Here is a 17,907-nt window from a genome sequence, read left to right as displayed (position 1 = left end):
ACAAAACAAAGCGCCTTCAGTGAACAGGTTGGTGTTCTGTGCATGACGTTGACATGCTACAACTTACAAGATAACACAACCGCAACCGAGACACGCACAAAAATGTTCCCCTACGTGTCCTCTTTTCACAAGTGAGTCTCGTGTTCTGTTCTTCTTCCTCCTTACTCTTCAAATTCCACTCACCCCTTTGTGTTAGATACCAAGAGAAGAAAGAAATGGGTTCCATCTCTCTGAAAATAGGCGACGGAACCGCCAGATTCAGAAGAGCACACCTTCTTCACAAAAACTTCTCCCTCATTCGCCGAGAGATAGGTATGTCCCAATAGAAACTTGCCCAGATGGAAAAAGACCTTCTCGGCTACGAAAGCCTCGACCTTTCTCGACCCGGCATCGCAGACGAACTCAAACTTCCAATGGCAATGGCGGTTCCCACTTATCGCCAATGGCACTGGCAACTTCCATGCAAAACAGACCCCTGCATAATAACTTTCGAAAGAGATCCTGTTACGTAAATGGGACGAGATTCTTCATCTCCGTGTATAGTGGAACTCCACCTCGAATCGCTCAACTGAATGAAAGACATTGGCCTGAAGGCGATATCAAAATACTAGTCAGCAATTGCGCATCGTTAATGGTTTCTAGACGAAGCAAATACTAGTCACGTCATTGTTTGGGCCTTTATGGCCAGTCTAATTAAAACTGTTAAAAAAAAAATAGAACTCCAGCCGATTTTGACACACTTATTTTATTTTATTAAACAAACCTATATAACTATTGTACTACCACTGAGTTTTAGTAATATAACTATTATAACCAGTTGTTATGAATGAAATTAAATTTCATCTTTTTAAATAAAATTATAGAGTTTGAATCATGTGGGTAAAAAAATATTAAAAAAACAGATCTAATAAAAATAATTAGATTTTTTGACAAATATTAATTATTAAAAAAATTAATAAATATTATACACGAATGTCATAGAAAAAAAAAAAGTTCTAATACATTTTGCGAATAACATGCACCGATGTCCCCTATCACCTAATTAATCCAATCATGACATGTAATTTTTATTTGAAAATTAAACTAATCTAATCAAATATAATAACACATTAATTAAAAAAAATTATCGTTTTTGAACTAATCTAATCAAATCTTATTTATCTATTTTCAGTGTTAATTTAATTTTTTTTGTTGAATATAATTAATTTTAAAAAATAATCAATTTAATTTGTATGTATAACAAATCATGAATGCATTTGGAAGCTTTATTTTAATACGTGATCTTCTCATCAATATTTTTAACTAAATATTCTTTTTATAACCTATGATTTTTAAAATATATATAACAAAAATTGTTGTTTTCATATAATCATGTGTATATAAATTATCTCTCTTTTCTTATAATCATGTGCATGCAAGCAAGGATCAATGAGGCGGCTTCTGACAGAAGATTTTACGCATCTCACAATGCCAAGTTTATCCTCAAGTTTTGTTTTCGTTAAATTCAGATATGCAATTTAATTTATAGTTCACTGGGAAGGAAGACATTCCGTGTCTTTCTAAATTTTTTAAATAATATAAAATAAAATTTAAATATAATTAATATAAAAATAATGAAAAGTTAATATAAGTTAAAAAAAATGAAATTTAAAAATTAATTTAAAGATAAAATTATTCAATGAAATATATATGCTAAAAAAATATTATTTTTATTAATAATTATAAATAAGAATCAAGGTGATTAAAATTCAAACTTTTTTGCCCTATTTTAATCATGGACAATAATGTGGAATTAATAGATGGTAGCCGCAATTTTGAAAATGGAAGCAGATATGGCGGTCTCTAAAGGCCGTTTGCATGGCGAGCGACATGTAAGTCCAAAGTAATATAAATTAATGATTGTATAAAATAAAATAGCTTACTATGTGCCATCTATATATCTAGGGAATACTAGTATACTGTGCAGTAGTACGCACTATAATACTGCGTTGATCTAAGTAAAGATACTTACATTATAGGTCGCCAATTCTAATTTTTCAATTGATATTTTTAACATAATTTAAAAAATTAATATATTTTTTTATACTTTTTATGCTTTTGTTGCAAATTTTAAAAAAAAATTATGCACCACAAAACTCATTTCTCCCGAAGACAAATCACTAATTTGTATAATAAAACAAAATCAGTTTCAATGGATAGGACATACGATATTCAATTCATCAGTTTTTCTTTTTTCTTTTTCGTTCATTCAATTCACCAGTTTGAAACACATGTTTTATGAGATAATAAAACAAAATCTCCTTTGCTTTCCTCTCATAAATTAGATAGCACTCCTTCCATCTTTTTTTTTTCCCTCGCAGAACCATCTTATTCTTTTATTTGTATAAGATTAATGTACGTACGTAGATTAAAAAATATTTAATGAAAGTTAAATAATGTTATATTTGGACTAAATATTTTTATTTGATATTTTGATATTTGATATTATACTAACAGTGGGTATTAAATGAAAGTATATTTAAAAAAAAATATTAATTGAACTTTGAAATTCTAAAACAAAAATAAATAATTTTCAAGATAAAATAAAAGGCTAAAATAACTAAAGAAATAGAGTAAACTTGTAGGAATGACAATCAGAGGTATTGATGAAGAATTTGACTCTCCTCATCCCATCTTCACAAAAGACGGGACAAATACATGTTTACATATAAAAGAAGTGAGCTTAAAATTTTAATATTCATCCACATCTCCATTGAAATTTTTTGGGTTAGAATATATTCGCGGATAATTGATTATTACATTTTTAAAAATTTTAATTTACTTATATATTTTTAAACAAATTATATATTAATTTTTTAATTATATTTTAATTCAAACATTATATAAATATAATGAATAACAAAAAAAATTAAAATAAAAAATTAAGAATTCAATTATATTTTTAGTTAAATATATATTTTTAAGTTTATTATTTAATTATTTAAATATTAAACTAATTGATTTATATATTCAAAAATTTAATAATATATATATATATATATATATATATATATATATATATATATTATGTTGTGAGAAAAAATTATAAAAAATATATTGGTGAGGGAACAAGAATGGGTATAATTTGATATTCATTTTCATTATCATCTTGCTTAAAAAGTTTGACTAATATTCGGATTAGAACGGATAAATGAGTTCAAATCGTATTTGTGAATACAAAATTATTTGTCATAACTAGATAGAGGAGTATTTATATATAAATCATAGTAATTGTTTCTTTTTTATTTATTTATAATGACTCTCTTTTATTTTTTATAGCAAGTTTCATAGAATGTTAGTTTAGGGAAAATGTATTTTTTAAATGATGATAGTACAATTAAATATTACTAACTTTTTAAATTAACGTAAAATATATATTTTTATATTTGAGACCAAAATAGTTTCTTCCAATAAATCCTTTGGTTGATTCAATGACCAAGATCAATCAATTCGTGCATACAAATCCATTCCATTAATATAGCCCTTTCATTTTTGTTTTTTTTAATATTAAAATATAGGAATAGGAAATTACATCTTATTTAAAGACAAGAAAAATGGAAAATTTCTCAAACTACACTATTTTTTTTGTATCTTTTATCAAATTACATAAATTTGTAAAAAAAATTCCTATATACACCACATTTCTATGTTCACTATCCTGACTTTTGTACGGGCCTCTTTTTTTTAATTAATTTATATGTTTAAATTTTTAAAATAATACAAATATTATATTATATAAATATATTTTTAATTGATTTTAAAAATACTTTTTTATTAAAATAATTTTCTAATAAGAAAATAATATTATTAAATATAATTACTTGTATTATTTAATTTATATAAGACATTTTGTAGGTGAACATTTTTTTTAAATATAAATTTTGTCTAATAATATATTTGCTTTAGTAAAAAAATTAAAACTTTTAATATTATTATGTTACTGAATATAATTTGTTTTTTTATGTCATTAGATTTTTTAAAAAGATGATAATACTTTTTGTTTAACAACTTATTTATAGAAGAACATTATACTACATTATAAATAAAATACTTAAAAAATTATATTTGGTCAATGAAAAACTTAAGATGAAGGTATATTGGAACAACTGATTCTGTTATGGTTATGTTATCGACAAATTTCACGTTTTTTTTTTCTATTGTTCATTTTCGTTTTCGTCTATCTCAGTACGGTCACCTTTCTCCTTGGATCAGGACCCCATTGATCTCTTTCATATTCTTGACAGATTAATTCGTGTGACAATAAACCAAAATAGTTATTGTAGACTGTAAAATATGTTGTAAAACATAATTCATGAGATCAACATTAACAGAGACACCAATAATGTGAAAACACGGTAAGTGTTTAACCTCATATTCACTCAATCATGGGATTGTAACATTACGTTAAATCTTTTGTGAACATAAATTTAGCTAAAAAATATATACATGTAACTAAAAAATTATACTATAATTTTCTCAATTTTTTTTATTTTTCTTTATCTATATATATCTCTTAAAAAATTATAATAATAAAAAATTGGAGAAAATAATTATTTTTAAAAAAATTAATTTTTTTAATAAAACAAGTATATTATTAGACAATTTTAATAATTTTTATTATTAAAATTTTTAATTTTTATTTGTATTATTTTAATAACTTAAATTAAAAAAATAGGTCTCTTTAGAAGTCTGGGTGGTGAAACCCAATTTCCCAGTTAACATAGAAATGTAGTGTATATTGAATTTTTTTTTACAAACTTGTATAATTTAAAAAAAGATAGGAGAGAGAAGATGTAGTTGAAAAAATTTACCCAAGAAAAATCTTCAAATTCAAAGAACATTAAGAGATACTTATATTTATTTTATCTGGAAAAAAAATGAAGAGTCAAATCTACAACCTTATTAGTTGCATGCCAGACTTTGAATTGCTTTACTTTGACCAGCTTTTTGAAATTTTATACTCTCATTTCAAAATAAGTAATGTTTCAGCACGCAAAAAATTATTATTAAGTATGGTATTTTAAATTTGTAATGAATTTTTATTACAATTTTATCCTTAAAAATAATCATGATGGCTTTTGAATATTGTGCATATTTTTTTTTCAATAATCAACAAAGATAATTTATATAATAAAATTATTCAACTCATTAAATTTATTGATATTAATGTTTTTAATCTTTATGATAAAAAGTAGTTTAAATGTCGATTATCGTAAATAACCGCTGACTTGTTTGCGTATCATCGTAAATACCCTTCCAGAAATCCAGCGTATATTCTTCATATCTCCCTACAGTTTTTGTCTCATCACCAACCAATTTAATCAAATTTTATGAAAGCCCATGAGGTAAACAACAAACTATCGGGATATATAGAACATAACTCGTGACCTACAGATTAAATTACATTTTAAATTTGTTGCCCGTTCATGTTTTCTTAACGTAATTTATAGATTTGCTAAGATATGTGTGTTGTTATAAAACATTGAACTACGCAAATAAATGCCATGACCCTTATATCCTAATAAGTGAGGTTGTATGGTCACATTATTCTAACGGGAACCTTAATTAGGGGGGATGCACCCTACTTACCAAAACATGCGAAGTGGACCCATAAATCCTAATCCGAAATTTTTCGCACTTAACTCTATTCACCTGCAAGCACCACAATTTTGTACTCCTTGTGATGTTTTATATATATATATATATATATAAGAGCCAGAACAAAACAAGAAAAATGAAAAATTTTAATCTTAATGGTCACTTAAGTGACATGTGTCGTCATTCTATGTTTGTAATGATCATAAAATAAGAAATGATCATGTTAAAATCTGATTGGGTAAGATGCTCAAAATATGGGCAGTGGAGAAATTAGGAGGGTGCTTTTGGCTGTTTCTTTTGGGAATTATAAAAAAAGGTTGAATGGGGGCATCTCTGCACATGGGTGGTGTAGTCAGATTTGGAGATTGGAAAATGGTTCCTTTGAAGAGCTTTCAATTTAAGATTATTTTGTGTTTTATTGCCAATAACATCTTAAGGCTCTTTTTAAGGAGACCTTAACTAGAAAGCATATTTTATTAGTGGGTCAGCCTAACCTCAATGGTAAAGCATGGACCCTAAGCTACTTGGTTTTCTTTCCTTCGCAGTGTAATGGGAACGTCCTTTCAGTCCTTTGCAATTTTAAAATATCGTCTTCAAGGTGTAAAGATGAAAATGAAACTGGCAGTTGGGCGTGCAATTAAAGAGGCTTTTTATAAATGGATTGGTTTACTTTTAAAAATTAGGCACTTGTTATTTTTACCTCCTCTTTTTTTTTTTATTGATATACCTCCCCTTTTTACTTTTTTTCCCTTATCTTTCTCTCTTATAATCCTCTATCCGTTTTTCTTCAGAGAAAAAAGCATACCCCCTCTCCAGTCTCTACTATTTCTTGCCCACTAGCAATAAACTTATATATTGGAAAGCAGTGATGATCCCGTTCATTAATCTCTAGACCATTTGATTATTATTTTCAGTGAATGTTTTTTGAATTTTTGCATCTAGTGTGATTGATGATGTTTGGAAGGAGTTTGGGTATGATGATGTGATGTGCCTGTGTTTTTCTTTCCATTCTAGTTTTGGATTTCCTATTGTTTTTTTTTTTTTTGCCATGGCTTCTATTTTGACCAAAAAACCCTCTCACAAACAGTATGATAGTATGAAGCAAGATTGGATTGATGAATGTTCAGTATTCCATTTGCGCACATTCCTCTTTTTTTCACTTAGTCATCCAAAATTTAATCAAAATTTCAAGATTTTCTCTTTGATCGCTATAACTTATATTGTTCTCGCACTAGAAATTGCTCTTAAAAAGCAATGTTGTGATGAGGTTTGGATTCAAACAAGTAATAAAGGAAGGTATACATATTAATTAACTGCCTGAAATTAACAGAATAGTATACTTTTAAAAAAACACATAAGTAATTTAAGTTAGATTTCTGAGAGTTGACTTTGGTTTAGTGAAAGAAAATTCCAAGAGTTTTTAATTGTCAGAAAATTTTAAAAATATATTAGTTAGCTATTTTAAAATAAATTACCCCATTTTAATAGATAAAAAAAAGCCGTGCAAAGATTTTGTGACACACCTATCGGTAAGGAAGGGATTCTCTCTCATGTAAAAAAAAAACTTGAAACTTTGAAGTTTTAATTTTTATCTTATAATAAAAATATATTATATTAATTTATCTTTTACATGGCTAGGACCTCATCCAGAGTTAAAATGTGAGCGGAGAGAATGTTTTTCTGAAATTCCTCAGATTGTACATTACTAAATAGAAACAGACAGCAGTCCAGTCATGCATGTTTTGGCCTTCTACTCGATCAAACAATTTTAGCCTTTTAGGCATCCAGAACAGATATTTGTGTTTCTTTACATTACCAAGTCTATCATTTTCAGGAGAATGAGCTATCTATTTCCTAGGAATATGATCGACAATATGATATCAGCTTGCCATTTCTCCCTTTTTATTTTATTTCACTCTGAGAAATATAATTTAGAACACTGGTTTGGTAATCACAATATGACAGGAGAGCAAAATAAAAATATGATAAAATAAGAATATTATAAGTTTTATTTATATACGGGGTAACAAATAAGACAATGATAAGTATTAATATAATATAATTTATGCTGAAATGACAAAAGTACTATTTTGTTAAAGTTAGATAAATTTTTTTAAAAAAACAATTTTTTTCAAATTCTGAACATTATATAAAAAATTATGATGTTAACTAAATTCTATAAAATTGTATTTTATTTAGTGTGGTTTTTTTTCTTAGAATATATAAAATTTAAAAATTATAATTATTATTCAAATATTTTAATAATTATTATTTAATTTTTGAGAATATTTGATATAATTTAAATTTATATGTAAAAATTATTATTATATACTGGTGAAAAAAAAAAGAAAAGACTTTATGTGATTGGACTTGAAAGTTATATATATATATTAGAAAACTGGGAATCTGAGATGGATTACATACTAATGGTGAATATGCAGGTAATTATGAGGAAGGGCAAGGGCAGATTTTGAAGCTTCCCATTATAAAAGAAGAGCAGCACACTCTTTCCAATCCCCCCCCCCCCCCCCCTGGAATTAGCAATATAGTCAGTGTAGCTGTGGGGGGAAAATGTCTCTTGGAAAGTTCAACATCGTCAGGCTCCGCCAAATGCTGCGGCGGTGGCGTAGCAAGGCCCACCGAATACCGTCCGATGTTCCAGCGGGACATGTGGCGGTGTGCGTGGGCACCAACTCGAGGAGATTTGTGGTGCGCGCGACGTACCTGAACCACCCCGTGTTCAAGAAGCTACTGGTTGAGGCGGAGGAAGAGTACGGGTTCTCCAACCACGGCCTTCTCGCCATTCCCTGCGACGAAGCGCTATTCGAACAACTACTACGCTTCATTTCACGCTCCGACTGCCACCTCGCCCTTAGAAACAACCTCCACTTCTACCTTCAATCCCTACCACTACTCCACTGAATTCTGAGCAGACGGCAAAGCGGTGCCAAAGTGGTCCACCCAGTCGTCCCGGCTTCAATCGGACTTCATCTTATTCAACCTTTTTATTCTTTTGTAAATTACTCTTTTTTATTTTTGATTGTGTTGTCCGGGGAGTAATGATGGAAATTCAATTATTATAGATTCTCCGTGTGCGTTTCGCGCACGATGCAATCATGGAAAGACAAATGAGAGTTATCATGGCATCAACTCAATCAACCCACGTGAAGGAAAAGCAGACCTAAGTTTCAAAGTACTGTACACATTTATCAAGTATTTTAAGTTACTCATCTTATTTCACTCTTCTCTCCATTTTCAACGACAATTTTTTTGCTTCATTAGTGAGTTTGACAGATTTCTCAATTTAAGTCATTTCCTTCCAAGATAGTAACGACCAACCTAAATAATGGTTGATGGGTCTTTGACCTGTTCTGAAGCTTGCATTCCCCTGTGTTTGGTGTCCCAATTCTTAACTCAATTATTGGTTTAAATAATAATATTACTAATAATAAAAGTCAATTTTTTAAGTGTGATTTTAATATTGTTGTTCACTTAATTTTTATTTTTTTTTACTTTCTCATAATATTTGTTGGTTTTAAGTAAAAGATCATGAATGTCTCTCAAGTGTCTCAATTTATTAGATTAGTGACTAACTAATTCTCACATTAAGTTACCTATCAAAATGAAACATCAATTTTTCTTCAAACAAACAAAAAAAACTAAAAAATTTAAATAAATGAATATAAGTTTATGTTAATAATAGTGAATATCACTGGACCAGACTGTCTAAAAAAAATGCTTACATCATGCCCGAACAAAAGCAAAAGAAAAGATGAGCATAACTAGTACAATTAAGAGCCTTTGCATGTGCTAGTCACGTCATCACTTTACTATTCACGGTTATTTATTCCTACAAGCTAGTTAGTTTAGAGTCGTTCTAATTAATTTAAATGTAAATATAATAATGTGACAAACATTTTTTTTTCCTGGATATAGAATGTTTGGTGCGAAAAAACGAACAGGACTTCTGTAAAGTGAACATGACTTTAAGACAAATAATAAAGGATATATCTTTTTTTTTTCAGCCTTTCAATTGATCACAAAAAATGGGTCCTTACTATTTTGGAGTCCGGTTAAAAGATGAATAAAATTTAATCAATAATTATTTTTATCATAGATCGAACTTGAATAATATTTCACTGATTCAATCTTAATTTTAACATGTTAATCACTTATGTCCAATCACTTGATTATAAATAATATATCTAATCTAAATTTTGAACGGATTCAGATTAAAAAAATATTTATCCCTAAGATTAGAAATCAAAGAAAAATATCAAAAAATTTATAATAAATTATACATTCTATCCAATGAACTTAATTAAATTTTCTAGATAAAGATAATCTTTAAATAGAATATAATACAAACATATTTTTTGTTTATTGCAAATATACGTTGTTTCTTACAATTTGTGTATTAAAATAATAATCATCATAGGTTATTTTATATAAATCAAGAAAAAAAAAGAGTACTAATTTCACAAAATTAATCTTACATTATTGTTAATTATTTTTAGATTTTACAGTTTATTATTAATATGTAAGGAATATAAATAAAAAATAATTAATGTTAAACTTTTACAATTATATTGAAATAAAAAAATCTTATATAAAAATTATTATTGAACGGATGGAATAATACTTCGGATTACAGAATAAGAAATGATTTTGTATATTTTTAGGGCTTGACAGTTGACCAAAATAATCCGTGGAAACAAACAAATAGCTGTATGCCGATATGGACGTGATTTTACAGGTTACTAACAGAAGCCCAAACACAAAAGAATCCTGGTCCGATTGGACTGATGACGAATCTTATGAATTAAGGAGCCTAGTGTTTTATAAATCGTTCAATTGCAAACCTTATGAACCTATTCTCATATCAGCACGATATAAAAAGAAGATAGCAATATACAATTTACAATGAGTTGCAGCAGCCATAGGATAGACACGTCAATAATTCAACAATAAATGACTATAGTAGAGTTTCAATTTAAGAACTACCTAGGTTAGACTAAATTGATCATATTTATTATTTTGAGAAATTAAATTAATGTTGAAAATATTTAAAACACTAAGGTGCTAGTATTTCTAAGAATTGTTTTAAAATTCATATCTAGAGTTTAGACTGCTTTTTAATTGATTGACAATGTAATTTTTTATATTAATAGTTTGCATATTCCAAAAAATCAAATAAGAGGGTTAGCTTTGAAATAAATTGGGAAAAATTATTGAACATTGCTCTTAACGAATGAATATAAGTTCTGTCATAACAAAAAATAGTAAATATTCTATGAATATTTTTGGTAAATAAACATTACACGAAATTTACTAACTCATGAAAAATGTGACCAATTTTTTGAAGTAGAAAAGTGAGTTGATAAATACTAGTATGTAACCCAAAATCATTAGTCAGCATCTGTGTACGATATCGATATATATATATATATATATATATTTCCTCCTATAAATGGTAAAATTTCAAAAGGTGCAAATGACTTTGTCAAGATAACATGGAACGCGTTCCTCGTGGTCTGTTTGGGTCAATAATCTCCATCGTCACATGAAGGAGGAACTTGTAGTGTTTTGCAAAGTAATCCCTGTTGTAGAGACTAGAGAGGGGTGTTTTACTTTTACCCATGGGTGGCCTCATCTCCATCTCCATTGTTTTCCCATAACTAAGAATAGGTTACAATTTGGTTTCTCATAGTTTATGCAATCACCACACCTCATCCTTTCGCCCTAGCTATGAGGGCATTTTTTAGTGAACGGAAAATATGAAATCGTCATTTTGATTTCAAAATTTAGTATTAAAAAGTTGGAATTTTTGCTAATGAGTTGTTCCAAACATACAAAGAAATCAAGTGCACAATGTAAAAAAAAATAATAATAAAACGATCAGTTTTTATGGAGTGGCCACATGCACAATTTGTGGCATTTTCCATCCTAAAAGAATTTCCTTTTAAAAAAAACTGAAACTTAATAATTTCATTTGTTTCATACATGCATTCTTTAACCGTCTTGTTCTTGTCAGTTGTCACATGTGAGGTCTTGTAATCAAGCGCGCGCTCCCTTTCAACTTTCAAGTGCGTGACGAGAAAAAAGCACAACACTGTTTAACTTTTGCCAGATTTAGAAAAAAAAAGGTGTTGGTGAGAAAACAGGAGTGAAAATTTCTTTTAAATAGAAAAATTAGCATAAGCCTTTTTTATTTTTTATTTATTCTATCATTATTACTATTTTCACTTGTTTGCTGAAGTGATGTTGTGGCCCTGGACTGATACTGTTTTTGGCCCATTTTTATATGTTTGATAGTTGTTGTGAAATTCTAATTGAGTTGCTATTGGACCACATTGCTAATGGCTCTTATCTGGTAGCTAAAACATTTTTTTTCCAAAAGTATTCTTCTCACGGAATCATAGTTTTGTTGTAGGTGATGAGAAGCGGAACCATGATTCCTTTATATATCATTTTTCCATCTCCTTTTGCACAACCGGAATCACAATAATTGCTATTTTTTGGCACCCCAAACAACACATTGCTATTTTTTTTGTCACCCCCAAACAGTATAATTGGTTGTGTTGTGTTCAACGAAATCATGATCTTATTGAACAGAACACACCAAAATCATGTTTTTCATTGTGTCCTTCAAACAAAAAAACACAACCAAAAATGGGATTTTGTTGTGTGCCTAAACAAAGATTACAATGGAAACACATTTTTTTGTTACGTGTTCATTTTTTGTTTTTAAAAAAGAAACGAACTCATAATTTTGTTTAATACAATAGATTCACAATTCCATTTACGACGAAAACACAGAAAAAAAAAAACAGTTATGAGAGGGTTGAGAAGGGATTGTTTGGGGATTTTGGACACAAAAGGTGTCAAGAAGGAGAAAGGGGTTCCAAGAAGGGAGAGACACGGGAAAGAGGGAGAGGTGGAGAATTTTAAAATGAGGGCAAAATGGTATTTTTGCAGGGAGGTAGGGTATAGGGACCAATATCAATTCCGATTTCTAAGCATGAAACCACTAAATACTGGGAACGGGCCGCACGGCCCATTTAAACATTTTCTTTTTTGAATCCTTTAAAATTTAAAAGATAACAGTAACCATAAAATAATAAATAACTATAGAAAAATAAAAATATTTCACAATTCAAGTTATTTTTTTCAATAAGGTTAAATATGACACATATTTTTTATTTTTACAAGTTTTGGGATACATTTCAAAATAAAATATTTTATAACTATTAAAATAAAGATTAATTGATTGATTTAATTTTTCATAAATAATTAAAGGAAAAATTTAAGACAATTAAATAATTCAAATGATTTAACTAACATTATATTGATTTGAGTAAAATTGAATTTGGATCTCTAAAGAAAGATTTTGGATTCAAAGTTTGTGAATAATTGAGAAAGGAGACCTCACAATAACTGGAAAGAAAAACATCCGCAAAGATGATCAGATATCTTGCCAAATATTAGTCATCATTAGTTTCAGTGGAGTTGATATTTTTTTTAGTAAACCTGGGATATTTTCTAGCTGAGAGTAAAAAATTAATCCGTGGAAGATTATCGGACTTAATTCATTAATTAAAGGTAACTGATTGTTTGTGACATGTTAAAGTTTATATATTGAAAATGATTATTGATGCTGCGAATAGTTTATGTTAATTGGAATGTCTCCATCTATGCAGAATCCAACTCGTAATTCTTATGATTATAATAAGTAATTATGTTATGATTAGTTTGCGGTCGAGTTGATGTTTGATATCTTGGAATTATTTTGGGTCTTCTGAAGAATCCTTTTATCTCGTATTGTTTGTATCTCTAATGAATACTAAAAATGATTATAAAAGACAAAGAACGTAAATCAAAAGTAACATGGAGAGAAATGAGGAAATTTATAAAAAGAAATTATCGAATCTGAGTCCCTCTTGGGTTGGGAATTCGGGCCCATCACCCATGACCCACATATGGTGGCCGTTCTGATATGAATCCTAAGATTGCTTTTGTTCCATTCTATGCAAACGTCTGGGTGGTGTGTTGGTGATTAAAATTAATATGATTACTTTCATCATGAAAAAGGTCCATGATTTAGACAAATGTGTTTGATTATTGTTTTAGTGAATAACAATTGCACTTCTAATCTGGTTGTTAGCTACTTTACTTCACTAGTCCCTTTTGCTTTTCTATGTGTGGTGATACCATTTCAAGCCTTTGCTTAATCAGTTTTTCCACTGCTCGTCAATTTTTTTTGGTGAATGACTTCTCATCAATTTATTTAATAATAATACAAATGAAGACTACCATTTTGTTTAAAGAAACAAAGAGGAAGACATGCCATCAAGGAATTACGAAAGTTTGGAGAATACCATTACCGAAGAAAGAAGTTTGGAGAGAGATTACGACTTTAGAGCACATTAAAATTAGCAGAGAAGGGATTTTACATCACGATACCAATAAGCTAGATGACATGTCATTAGAAGAAGGCTCAAGTTAAAAGTCAAAATCATATACACTGATACAAGATATATACGAATTCATTGCATCCAACTTTGGTTCACACGTAGCAATTAAGATTTAGAGAACAAATTCACCCTAATTCAGATTTTGGCGAATAGACCAAATATATTGCCATTTAGTACTGGAGTCAAATCCAAATATAATCTGGTGGTGTTTCTTTAACTATACAATAAAACTTACGTTCTTGACATAATTGTTTTTAGGTAAATGTTCCCTTTTTTCTATTTACATTTACATTTCTTTTTTTCTTTTGGTATTATTTACATTTACATTTCACGTTCACGTCTATTTACCAAAACTTCCTGCGCATGGCGTACAAAGAAAGTGGACCCGAGAAGCATGAAAAGTGAAAAGAGTCATGATTTATTTGTTGTTTTCATCTATAGAAAGGAGCAGTAAAGGAATACGTAAGATATTGGATAATTAACTAGAGATAACATTGTAATAGAAAAATAAATATTATCTGACTTTTTAACAAAAAAATAGTGATTTTTTTATAAAAAAAATGATGAATTGATGGAGGTAATATTTTTAATCATTAGACAGATGTTTTTTTTTTTTGAAGGAATTATTAGACAGTAGGAGTCAGGAAAGAATAAGAGATGCTTAAGTTTTACATCTTAAATTTCCTTAACCCTATTTCACAACTCATTACTGCTAATAAAGGTACAATTGTCAACTTTTTTTAAAAAAATCTTTGTCTTTTTCTTTAATAATTTGCTTATATCAATTCATCTTTAAATTTTACCTTTTATTACTTTTTTATGCCCGTATTAATTTCTTTCTATCTTTTTTCTCTCTCTCTTTCAAATCAAACAAAATATTAAAGCTATACTACTAGAAAAATATTTAAATTACACAAAATAAAAGAAAATAAAATATTATCTTGAAATTTATATGAAAGCTATAAATCAAAGAATTAAAGTAAGTTTTGATTTCATTCTAGCAGGTCTTGAAATTGCAACCCGGAAAGGCTAATGGCCCCATACTTTGAAAGCCATATTAATTCGAAGAAATATTTTTAAAATTTCTAAACAAATATTTTTCCTATTAATCCATTTATTTATTAAAAAGTATTAAGTATTTTTTTTACACTTTTGGAATATTAAATAACTTAGTTTTGATTTAGTTGTTTTTTTTTAAATATTCTAATGATTTAAAAAATAATACTACTACTACTCTATTCAAAAACAAACACGAGTGGGTGAGTGGGGACAACCTTTCTTTTTTAACCTCATTCTCAAGTTTCAACTTTAGTCATTGGATCCCCATTCCCTTGTCTCTCTCCCTCTCTCTTTGTTCCACCACTCAATGCTCTTTTGCTTTTGCCATCAGTAAGGAATTTATGGCCGAGAAACCTATCTATAAGGGTGATTCAGACCTTGTAGCCACCCAGGTGTAAAGAAAGAAATGAGAATGTGACAAAAAAAAATAATATTGGTCTGCATAAGGGTTATAAGATTGGCGTGAAGGAAGAAGGAAGAAAGAGAATTTGTAGGTTGGAATTTTTTTACTAATAAAAATTATTAACGATTAATATTGATAGATTATATATATATTGGGTTACATACCACTATACAGTCTTTCTAGCTGCCGCTTTGGGTCAAGTTGCGGCGCATTACTCATAAATGTTGTTCTCTAACACAACAATTATAATTATGTTTTGTATCCAAGAAATAATTATTGTCTTATTACAGAAAATAGCGTTAACGACATATTACATCATACAGAGTACTAGGTACGTAGTATATTCTATTCTAACAAAATGAGATCAATCACTGATCACCTACGATTCACTGAATTCATGTGATGTTTGCAATGCAGAATGCAAGCAAAATATTAAATCCCGGGGTGCCATTTAGGGAAATTTGTTTATTGAGGAATGTTTATGTAAGCTGTCAGTTGTGTGAAATCAGAGATGGAGTCACGGAGGTATTGGATTAATGAAATGTATAAGGCTTAGGGATCGTCCGGTTGAGTGGAAAAAATATAAAAAAGTGAAAAAAATAAATTAAATTTAAGTAAAATATAAAAATGTGAGTCTCATCTCACCTTATTTTATTTTTTTACTTTATTTCTCTTCTCTTTAAAATAATATAAAATATAAGTAAATAATTACTACTTAATTACATATTTAATAATGTTTAAATATGAAAAAATTTAGATATTTGATCTTCACGATAATATTGCATGATTTATATTATCTTCGATTCCTATTTATAAAAGAATATTGCATGATTTACTAGCTAGTTAGATTGTTAATTTTTTTAAATTAAAAAGTTATTTGACATATTTTCAATGTTTTGATTGCATCAATTGATAAAATGATTCCTTTTTTATTGTATATTTTATATGTTATTTTATCGATGTAAAGAAAGTCGACCTCCACTTAAACTTGGTTGTTTGTTAGATAAAACTTGTTACTCCAACGGTGGTTGAGTGTGGTGGAAATTGAAATAGAGGTGGTGACACCTATAGGAGCTCCAACACTGAATTTGTATGAAATTCAATGTAACTGATGGACTTCTTGAACATGCTTTTCAAAACTTCTGCATGTTTGATTTCACTAATATCGGACTCATTTGAGTTAATTTATTATGAGTTGTTTAAAACGTGAGTCAATCTATCTGACTCAATTTTTAGTGAATCAAGAAATAATCATTTCAACTTAAGTTATCACAGATTAATAGGTTAAAAATGTTGTCTCACCTAAATAAATAGAAAATTAACCATTATTTTAATTTGTCTGTAACAGAATATTATAAAAATTAGATACTTAAATTTAAACTAATGTTGCAAAAATTAAATTTAAACATTATTTTAATTGGTTTGTCAAAAAACCCAATAATAATTAAACATTTACATTTTAAACTGATGTTGTCGGTTTTGTAATTGTATAAGGTAATTACTAAATAACTAAGGAAATAAAAAAAAAACTTTTATTTTATAGAGACCAAAATTTAAGCCTATAAAATGTTATTCTTGCCGCTATATTAGCAATAAAAAGAAATCAAATTGTTCGATGGATTACATGCACTAATTATTTACATGACATGGATGAATCCAAGGCTTAAAGGATGATTTTCTTTATATAAGTAATTGTTTTTTAATAACCTCCAAGAATGTAAGTTAAGTGCATTGTTTTGGATACTCTTGAAGATCTTGGTTGATGGTTGATGACTTAAAACCAACATTTTATTTGAATAAAATTGTTAGTTTTAGTTATTGAAATATGGAGATAAAAGTAATATGAATTCTAATTGAAGAGTGAAGAATGGAATTAATGATAGTTATAATTGCGCATCTAAATCTAGGTTTTGTCCAATCATAGTAAGTGAGGATGAGTACAAGTAACGGCTCTTGTTTTTTATATCATCCCAGTGGACAGTGGCTATGCACTTACAAAGCCGCCAAGTCATCCATCATGCGGCTACACACCAAATTTGTGAGCTGTAGAGTGTAGAATGCCAGTCAGTGTGGTCCAAACAAAAGTTGTAGCAATCACACTTCCTTTCAATTTCAATTTCAATTAAATAAAATCAAAAAACTTTAAATTAATTAAACCACCATTACCAATCTAAAAGTAAAAAAGAAAAACTTCCTTTACCAAAATCGGATACAGCTCAGATGCTTGCTTGCGTCTGACACAAACCATTCTAAGCATCCCAGAGGGTCAATTACGTAAAACCACCACTAACCTTTTTAATCTTCCATTTGCTTTTAAAAAAAAAACATTAGTTT

General features: G+C 28.5%; 1 protein-coding gene across 1 annotated transcript; it reads left to right on the top strand.

Annotated features, from left to right (window-relative positions):
• The first annotated feature begins 8,010 nt into the window (after positions 1 to 8,010).
• Positions 8,011 to 8,881, top strand: LOC114414601 (auxin-induced protein X15-like). Its single transcript, XM_028378912.1, has one exon. It carries the CDS (start codon positions 8,209 to 8,211, stop codon positions 8,557 to 8,559), a length of 351 nt encoding a protein of 116 aa, XP_028234713.1. The 5' UTR covers positions 8,011 to 8,208; the 3' UTR covers positions 8,560 to 8,881.
• Positions 8,882 to 17,907: the final 9,026 nt, after the last annotated feature.

This window comes from Glycine soja, chromosome 6 (assembly GCF_004193775.1).
Source record: "Glycine soja cultivar W05 chromosome 6, ASM419377v2, whole genome shotgun sequence".
In the NCBI taxonomy this organism is placed as follows: domain Eukaryota; kingdom Viridiplantae; phylum Streptophyta; class Magnoliopsida; order Fabales; family Fabaceae; genus Glycine; species Glycine soja.
This window is presented reverse-complemented; position numbering and strand designations above follow the sequence as displayed.

Excerpts from the sequence above, each read along its gene's own strand:
- LOC114414601 (XM_028378912.1), top strand. The coding sequence starts at position 8,209 with ATGTCTCTTGGAAAGTTCAACATCGTCAGGCTCCGCCAAATGCTGCGG.